The sequence below is a fragment of the Phasianus colchicus genome, chromosome 3, assembly GCF_987193195.1.
Source record: "Phasianus colchicus chromosome 3, bPhaCol1.hap1.1, whole genome shotgun sequence".
NCBI lineage: Eukaryota > Metazoa > Chordata > Aves > Galliformes > Phasianidae > Phasianus > Phasianus colchicus.
In genome coordinates, this window is record NC_143438.1 from 79,143,614 (window position 1) to 79,153,489 (window position 9,876).

The window sequence follows — 9,876 nt, forward strand, 5'->3', positions numbered from 1 at the left end:
TACTTCCTGTCCAGTTCTCTGAAATAGTTTAATAAAATGTTCAGATAATACTGACACACAGTGTCTCAACTGAAAATGCTTGCAGTGAGAAAGTTGTGAGCCATCAAGCAGAAAGAGTAGAGAGTAAAACAAAGAATGCTGGCAAAAAAACTTAAGCAGGAATGTGTCCTGGGTTTATGTACTGGATGTTATTTTGTTTAATATATTCAAGAGATGAGAAACAGGAATGAAATTGAATTACAACACTTGTGAATACAACTTTTAACAAAAAATTGAATCAGCTAGAAAAGAAGTTGTGTTATAGTTCTGACGCATCTATTGGCTAATGATGTTAGACCAAAAATAAGGAACTTAAACTTTATAAATAGAAAGCGGTATCCATATCTGAGTACCTGAACTAATTATGAGACATCAAAAGGTTTAAAATCATTCATATTCATTAAGGACAGAAATTTTTGACATTACTGTGAATCTTAGCAGAATTCTTCCAGTAGAATCACTGCTAAGAATCTGAGGATACAACAGTCTAACAGAAGTAGATTGCCCTGATGGTTAAATATGCATTTTCTTAATTATCCTCCCAGCCCTGCATGAGCTGGTAATTTCCTGTTAATCAGAGGAATCAAATGGGACCTAAGTGAAAAATCAGCTGATGGGTGGACTATGCAGAGGATAATGAACTGGATTCAAGATCGTACACAGAGAATGGTGGTCAACAGCTCAGTATCTGAATGAAGTTCAATAAGTCATGTCCCTCAGGGGTCAGTACTTCTATCAATGTTCTTTAAGCATCTCCACCAGTGACACTGACAGCAGGAGCAAATGAATGCTCAGTGAGTTTGCAGATGACACCAAACAGTGTGGTGCAATCAATATCTAGGGGCCACTACGCCATACGGAGAGACCTAGACAGATTCAAACAGTGGGCCAAGGTGAACCACAAGAGATCAAACAAATCCAAGTGCAACATCTTGCACTTGGGTTGTGGAAATTCACACTGTCAATTCAAGTTGGGGGACAAAAGAATAGTTCAAAGCCCTGGAGAAAGCTCCAGGGAGACCTGATAGCAATATCTAAAGATGTGGGGTGGCAAGGGGGGCTATCTGTTTTAATTTATTTTTTTCCAGAGTCTACCATCACTACCAGAAATGGCATCGAAAGCATTTTATTTAAGGGAATATTGGCTGTTTTCTGGCATCTTCAATGGATTGAAAAGACAGAAACAACTGATTAAAAAAAAAAAAAAAAAAAAATCTTATCCCATACCTCAGACAAAAACAAAAAACCCTAATAAATTAAAACATCTATCTATTGATAACTTGATGCATTCAAACGCTATTTGGTGAGCTAATACGAAGTATCAGTATAGGGAAAGAAATTAATACATACACAACACTTAGGATTATATGAAATCACAATTGATTATATGGAGATGAGTTTGGGAATATTCAGTGACTTCTCTTGCTCTCTACTTATTCAATTAATTTTATTTTTGCAGAACTATTATTTCTAAGAATAAACACAGCTCACAAATAAAATAAGATAAAGTGGTACATTTTTAAACAATAAAAAATAGTCTGCCTCTTGAAAATAGAATTGTTTCAAGACCTATCAAAAAGAAACACATAAAAGAAACAAGTATTGGGCTATACAAATTAATTCAATTTCAAATACAAAAAGCTTCCTTTCCCATGTTGTCATGGTTCACAGTTTGTCACATTATCAACAATATACTTCGATAGCCAAAAGAACCTTACAAAGAAATGACAACTCATTTGGTAGAAGTTGACCCTCAATAAGCCTATCCATTCTATCTGTCACTCTATAAATATGTTTTGGAATTTTTCTCATGCTTTTGATAAGTACAGTTCTTTCCTAGTTTCTGAACCTATTACTTTTCATCATTTCATTCCTTTTGCAGTTATATGGGAATTATATACCTCAGTCCCTGTTTTCTAAATTACTCTTGAATTAGTTTTGTTTATAAGACTTCTCCCTTGCAATAACTAGAATATTTCTCTTACCTATCATCCCTTTGTATGATAAATATTAGTAACTTAAAAATACAATATACACTTCATTTCTAATGCATACATTTGCTGGATTAACTTCTGTTTTTTCTCTTTATTATTTTGATTAATAGCTATCGTAATGTCTTGTCAGCAGGCAAGGACCACGAACTTGAAAATTTGTTTCACAAACCACATGCAACTCTGTCAAAAGATAGTATAAAAACAATATAGTTGTTCTAGAATAATTCAGAGATGTATACAATGCTATCTTAAGATTTCTGTTCACAATATAGGAAAATTATACACTTCAGAAGCATCAAACAACTATTTAACAATTAAAAAAAAACAGTACTATTAGGTTAGTTCTACTTTGTCTTCGCCCCAAATTCAGTTGTTATGAGGACGCACTTAATAAAAAAAACAAAATCTTATATATCATAAGACTTTTGAACAGAAAAAGTATTTTTTGTATATCTTTCTACTCTATTTAATTCTCATTGTTTTTAAAACCAACAGAATTGGGAAAAAGAATAAAAATATAAAAGAATAGCTTATTATAATATTAACATAATCTTGACATTAATGATAATTTTCTTACAAAAATATATATTTACCTTTGTAATTAACCTTGAAACCAACTGATCCCACACTTTCATCTGTCTGAAGATGCAACCACATCTGATTGCTCATGCTTACAATTAAGTCTGGTACAAAGCTCCCCGTTAACCTACATATAGAAAAAGAAATCCGTAGAGGGATTAAACTTTAAAACTTTAAATAAATAAATAAGTAAATAAGAAAGCGCCAAAAGACAAAAAGAAAACCTTAATGACAGTCTTAAAGGACTGCTACCGTATCAAACTTACTAAGTACAATTACAATAAAAAGTATGTTAAGCATTAATTGTTGTCCAGAAAAAAACTTGAACTTCAATGCAGTATCAGATAACCAAATTTATTCTTCATTTTTTTTCCTAAGTGTTATTTACCAATTCAGACCTAAGAAAGGAGTTTAAGTAACTGCTAACTTGTAAGCTATTTTTAATTTTTTTTTTCTTTTAAATTCAAAATGGTCAGCTCATGCTAACTTAGCCAATATATCTCTCAAGGTTCCAACGACTATAGCATAGGATGTATCAAAATTCTCCACATTACCTTCAGTCATATGCATCTTTCCTTCTCTGAATCTTATCTGTGACAACTCAGATACTTGCAGGAATATTAAGCAGCAAGAAAAACTCATAAAGAAATGCTATATTTATTATTTAACAATATATACATATATATATATGTTTAGCATACAACTACCCTACTTCAGAACACATACATCCTATATTCATGATTAAGATACTATACTTAAATAGCATAATATTACAAAGGTGCCCAGCTTCCTTGTAACTCTTCTACCCCTCATTACCTCTACCACAGCAAGAGATGGAGGCCTATATCAGATTCACCTGGCATTCATTCCTTCATTAACAAAAAAATGCTGTTGTCAGAACTTAAAAACCTGCCATTGCTCAATGATATTAATTGATTAAAAAAAAAAAAATCTAGTTACACTTAATTTCTCTTTTTTTAAATTGTCATATTATTACAATAATAAAAAAATCAGTGTAATCCAAAATGTCTATTCTATTTGTTAAATTAAATGTATGGTAGTAAAAAAATGTTCTGAAACCTGTAGTTTTATGTATGTAGTTTTATGTTTTATAAATTTGTTTTTCCAAAAATTTTGCCTTAAATGTAGGAAAAGTTTATCAGTTAAAACAGAACGTTGGAAAGTAGCATAATATTTTCCATTCCTCTAAAATGGATCACAAACGCAAGACTGTTTAAGAGTGAAAATTACTTCTTTTTTTTTTTTTTTTTTTTTTTTTTTCCAGTTCTAATCATTTTCTTAAAGCTGAAACTTAAAATGGACTATTTAAATATACCCTTTAGTTAACTTTAGCTCTTCCCTCTGGTCTTTTTTTCAGCTTGTTTCCTAATAAAATACTCTGTTGGAGGAAAAATTCCTGTCAAACCTCCACATCTGTGTTCACAGATGGAGCTACTACAAAAGCTCTTGCCAGAACTGAACAACTAACTGCCTGGCCAAAATAATGCACTGATTGTGCATTCCTTCACTAAAGGAAAGTGTCCTCATTGATTTCAGACTTTGACAAATTAAAAAATGAACAGGATATTACTCAGAAACAACACTGATGTAAGTTTTGTAATGGTCATTGATGACTGACAGCAGATTTTAGGAATAGTAGAACCACTAGGATTATTAATCTCCTTGCTTTTTCAGAGAGAATAATTCCTATATATAAAAAGCCAGAACAATTTTTATAATTTCTAAAGTGGATTTAAAAAAAATACATACGTGTTTTAATACATAAAGTTTTCAGATGCCCTACTTTTCAGTGAAATAGTACACTGGAGGAAAAAAAAAAAAAACTATAAATGCATTTTTGAAATTAATTAACAAAGTACAGAAATAATTTATCACTTTTACTTCAGTATTTTAAATTACATATTTTGAAATATATTTGAAATTTAGTTTCTTATCAGCTACAAATTCCTATAGGCTTCAGCTGAGTTGCCAATAAGTAGAGAAATTTCTCAATAAAAGAACAACTTTCTCCAAGACATGTGTGAGATTATGAGACAGACATCTACATAGATATAGCTTGAACAGAAAAGGGGTATTTATAATATACAGTGACAAACTTTCAAGTAATCAGATTTCTTTTAATAAAATGAGAAAATTTTGACTTCAGTTTTCAGACATAGAGAGATTTGGAGAGGTTTTAAGGGTCATCAGCAGGATCCAGATAAGATAATATTGTGTGAAGGGAGCTATTTAAGCTTAGATAATAACTAAATCCTGCAGTTATGAATTATCTTTTCTCCGGGGGTTTATGAGTATTCTGCTATTAGGAATGATTACTGAGAGGACTTCTCTCCTAGATGCACGTTCTTACATCTTCCCTTTCAAAAGCTGAGCAGTGAGCATTGTCAACAACATAAACTGATTGATACAATTATGACTTTCCTTTTAAACAGTTTAACAGTAGCCACGATACTCAGCAGTGTGATTTTCATCTTTCCATGTAAGACTCCAAGACTACCTTTTCCACATACTAGTGACATACATTCCCCTTGAAGTAACTCCTTTCCATCTAATTAAAACGATATAATACAAGAGACCGAATACTTGTAGATGCTCAATACAGTAAAAAAAGAATAAAAATGAATTTTATGCCTTGTGCACTCGATTTTCTGAATGTGCACTGCAGGAGCTAGTGTCTGGATGCGTTTTACATAAAGAGTCACCTGCAGCAACTGTCAGTGCAAGCTGCTGAAAAGCAGAATTCCATTCAGAAAAGGTGCTGTGACTCTTTTATGAGGAGGAGCTACTAACTTTTCCTTCTTTTCCACTTACACATTATTTAACTCCATTTTGTAAAAATCTTTGTTTAAAAAGAAAGCACTAAGAATGCCTGTTTATTTTTACTCACCTGGCAGAGCTAGACAGAGCAGAGAGATCACCCCCTGCACATAGATAAGCAGCCAGCAGGCAGTGCAGTGATCCAGGAGTGGGGCAAACAGGATGGGCAAACAGGGTATGGCATAGCAGAAGGGCAGGGCAGAATCACAGAATCGTATGGGTTGGAAGGGACCTCCAGAGATCATGAAGTCCAACTCCCCTGCCAAAGCAGGTTCCGTACACCAGGTTGCACAAGTAGGTGTCCAGGTGGGTCTTGAATATCTCCAGAGAAGGAGATTCCACAACCTCCCTGGGCAGCCTGTTCCAGTGCTCCGTCACCCTCGCTGTAAAGAAGTTCTTGCACAATTCCTATGCTGCAGTTTCTGGCCATTTCCCCTTGTCCTGTCTCCACACACTGCTGAAAACAGTCTGGCCTCATCACTCTGCCCGCCATACCTTAGATATTTATAGACCTGGATCAGATTCTCTCTGAGTCTTCTTTTCTCAAGGCTAAACAGACCCAGTTCAATTAGCCTTTCTTCATAGGGGAGATGCTCCAGGCCCTTCACCACCTTTGTGGCCCTCCGCTGGACTCTTTCCATGAGATCCCTGTCTTTTTGTACTGGAGAGCCCAGAACTGGACACAGTACTCCAGATGAGGGCACAGCAGTTTGCACAGACAGTTCATGCATGGCAGGTGAGTTGAGGGAAGCAGTATGTGCTGCTTTTCTCATCCCAGGAAAGCTCTTTGTTACTAACAACATGGTGCAGGCATAAATGGAAATGAAGATGTGAGGACCCACAAGGCTGCCCAGACTTGTAGCTCTGGGGAGCACTGGAATCTGGAGGCCACCCATGGGACCACATCAGGGTCCCATGTCATGGGTGCAGATGTGCCCAAATGGATGATCTTGGGCAGCTGAGCAGCCCAAGAGAGGAGGTAGACAGGCTGAGATACATTCAGCAATCGAAGAGGGAAATTGATGCCTGGTATCACGTGGTCACAAGAGCAGACAAATAGCCATGTATTGGGGCCCAGCCAGGGGAGGGAGCAAACTAGCTGGGCTCACTATGAGGACTTTAAACTAGATTTGCTGGGGGAAGGGAGTGTACTGTTGAATGACAAAAGGAATGTTGTTACTCTAGGAAGCAGTGGGGAAAAACCTGAGATTTGCCCCAGAGGTTTGTGGGAGAAAATCAGTGTGTCTGAAAGCTCAGCTGAAGTGCCTCTATACCAACACATGCAGCATGGGAAATAAGCAAGGGGAGGTGGAAACCATGGTGCCATTGGAAAACTTTGATCTTATGGCCATCATGGGAGCATGCTGGGAGGATTCACACAACTGGAACACCACCATTGAGGGCTATGAACTCTTTAGAAGGGATAGGCAGGGTAGAAGGGGCAGGGAAGTTACTGTCTATGTTAAGAAGTGGATAGACTGTGGGGTACTTGTTCTGAGAAACAGTCAAGAAAAGGCAGAAAACATGTGTTAAAATTAGGGATGGGACCAATAAAGGACAGCTGCTGGTGGAGTCTACTACAAACCACCTGATCAAGAAGAGCCTGTTAATAAGGCCTTCCTACATTAGCTACAAATAGTTTCACACTCACAGGCTCTCATTCTGATGGAGGAATTTCAACCATGTGAATATTCACTAGTAAGGCAACTCTGAGATATAAGTAATCCAGGAGAATCCTGGAGTCTTTGGATGATAACTTTCTGGTTTAGTAGATAGTAGATAGACTGACTAGAAGTGAAGCCCTATTTAGCCGGGTGCTCATCAGTGCAGAGATCATTAAAGATATTAAGACTGGAAGTAGTCTGGGCTTCAGTGACCACACTGTCATTGAGTTCATGACCTTGATGAACGTGGGCCTGGCAAAGAGTGGAGTCAGGATCCTGACCTTCAAGACAGTAAATTTCAGGTTCTTTAAGAAGTTGTTGAACAAGATCTCCTGAGAAGAAGTCCTTAGAGACAGAGGAGTGGAACAAAGCTGTCTACTCTTTAAGGATGTCTTTTCTGAGAGTGAAAGAGCTCTGCAGCCCTCAAAATAAGAAAGCAGGCAGGAGAAGCAGGAAACTGGTATGGCTTGGCAAGAACCTGCAGGTCAAACAGAAGGGAAAAAAAGGGCAAGTATAGACAGTGAAAGCAAAGATGTGTCAGCTGGTAAGAATGCAGAGATGCTGTCTGGACTTGCAGAAGGTGGAATTCAGAAAGCCAAGATATGTGAGCCAGCAATGTGCACTTGCAGCCCAGAAAGCCAATGATATCTTGGGTTCCATCAGAACAGAAGTGGCCAGCAGTATGAGGGAAATGATTGTCCCCCTCTACCCTGCCCTCATGAAGCCTCAGATGTTGTACAGTGTCCAAGTCTGGGGTCCCCAGTGCAGGAAAGGCTTTTGGAGAGGGTCTAGAGGAAGGCCAACTAGATGATCCAAGGGCTGGAGCACCTCTCCAGTGAAGATAAGCTAAAAGAACTGGGTTTGTTCAGCCTGGAAAAGAGAAGGCTATGGTTGAGACCTCATTGAAGCCTTCCAATATTTAAAGAGACTTTATAAACCTAAGGAAAAATCAACTTTTACGTGGGTAGATAGTGATAGGATAAGGAGTGGTTTTAAACTAAAGGAAGGGAGATTAAGATTAGGTGTCGGGGAAGTTTTTTTACCGAGAGTGGTGAGGTGATGGAATTTTGCCAGAGAGGTTGTGGGTACTCTGTCTCTGGAGGTGTGTAAGGCCAAGTTGGATGGGGCCCTGGGCAATCTGATCTAGTACTTCATCTAGCAGCTAGCAACCCTGCCTGTGGCTGGAGGCTTGGAAGTTTTTCCTTGAGATCCCTTCCGGCCCAAGCCATTTTATGATTCTACTGAAAAGCAGCCCTATGGAGAAGGATCTAGGTGTCCTTTTGGACAAAGGTTGACTGTGAGCCAGCAGTGTGCCCCTGTGGCAAAGAACACCAGAAATATTCTGAGCTGCATTAGAAAGAGTGTTAGCAACAAGTTGAGGAAGATTAATCTCCCCTCTGCTCTGCCCTGGTGAGGCCGTATCTGCAGTTCTGGTTTTCCAAGTACAAGAAAGCTATGGAGCTCCTACAGAAAGTTTTTCAAAGAGCTGCAAAGCTGATTAAGAGGGCTGGTGCACCTCTACTATGAGGAAAGGTTGGTTAGCCCAGAAAGGAGAAGGGTGAGAAGGGATCATATTAAATTTTATTAAATATTTTATGAGAGGGTACAAACAGAATGGGGCTAGGCTGTTTTCTGTGACACCAAGACAAGAGGTAATATGCTCAAACTGAAACACAGGAAATTCTATCCACACATGAGAAACAACTAATTCTGTTGATAGTGACTAAGCACTGGAACAAGCTACCCAGAGCTTGTGGAATATTCTTCTCTGAAGATAATCAGAACTGACCACTGTGCTCTACGTGACCCTGCTTGAAGCAGGGAGGTTGGAGTAGATAATTTCAGGTGGTCCCTTCCAAAATCAACCATACTGCAATTCTGGGATAATTATATCTAAATGTCACTTAAATTTAGATTTGGGTTCTGAACTTTCCTATCTAGCAGTGCCAAGTAAATCTACTAGATTAAAGACTTGGCTAAGTTTCTTATTTAATTTTGATAAATTGGAAGATTGAGGTTTTCTTGTCATTTACATGTAAAGCAGTATATTCAAACCACTGTTCTTCAATCTTTTGCTGGAGGAAAGATTGTTTTTAAATTTATATTCTAAAACCAAAATTTGCAATAGCTGATTTATTTACTGTGCATTATATCTCAGACAATGTCTGAATGGCTCAGGACAGATAAGTTTTCTTTTTATATAAGTAGTAATATATGTTCCATTATGCATATAATTTTTAAAAATATTTTTATCCTAAATCCTCAACACTGATACTCTAATTAAAGAATAATCAGTGATCATTCCACTAGTAAATATATATATATTTCCTGATTATACAAAGTTATTTAATATTATTTTTTAAAATACATCAAATTAACTGAAGAATATTTTGCCTTCTCCAGGATTCTTAAATTATTTCCCTAGATACTTACGAAACAGATTATCTCATAGTTATCAACTGTTAACATAGAAGTACTGTTTAATAAAATAAAATTATCCACAATACCATTATAGCATGGTAATTTTAATCCTATAATTTATCCCCAACATGGGTCTCATCATCAGATGTACACTTATAAAATACTAAAACTTATAACGAATTTAAGTTGGACAAGCTGTTCTACTACACTTGTCAAAATTTTAAACATCTTTGTACTGTACCTCAGTATGTTCCTGTAATCCAAGTGCTAATACTTTAGTTGAATGTTAATAAGGTCCAGCGAACAGGTGCTTAATAAAAATTCTTTCCACATGACAGAAA

At 36.8% G+C, this 9,876-nt stretch overlaps 1 protein-coding gene across 4 annotated transcripts in view; it reads right to left on the reverse strand.

Moving 5' to 3' along the window:
• Window positions 1-9,876, reverse strand: part of CSMD3 (CUB and Sushi multiple domains 3) — a 549,229-nt gene that overhangs the window by 241,865 nt on the left and 297,488 nt on the right. For all 4 annotated transcript variants that reach the window (XM_031591144.2, XM_031591143.2, XM_031591142.2 and 1 more), the window contains one exon: window positions 2,627-2,739. In XM_031591144.2, coding sequence (XP_031447004.1) covers window positions 2,627-2,739 — 113 coding nt within the window. The remainder of the gene's footprint in view (window positions 1-2,626; window positions 2,740-9,876) is intronic.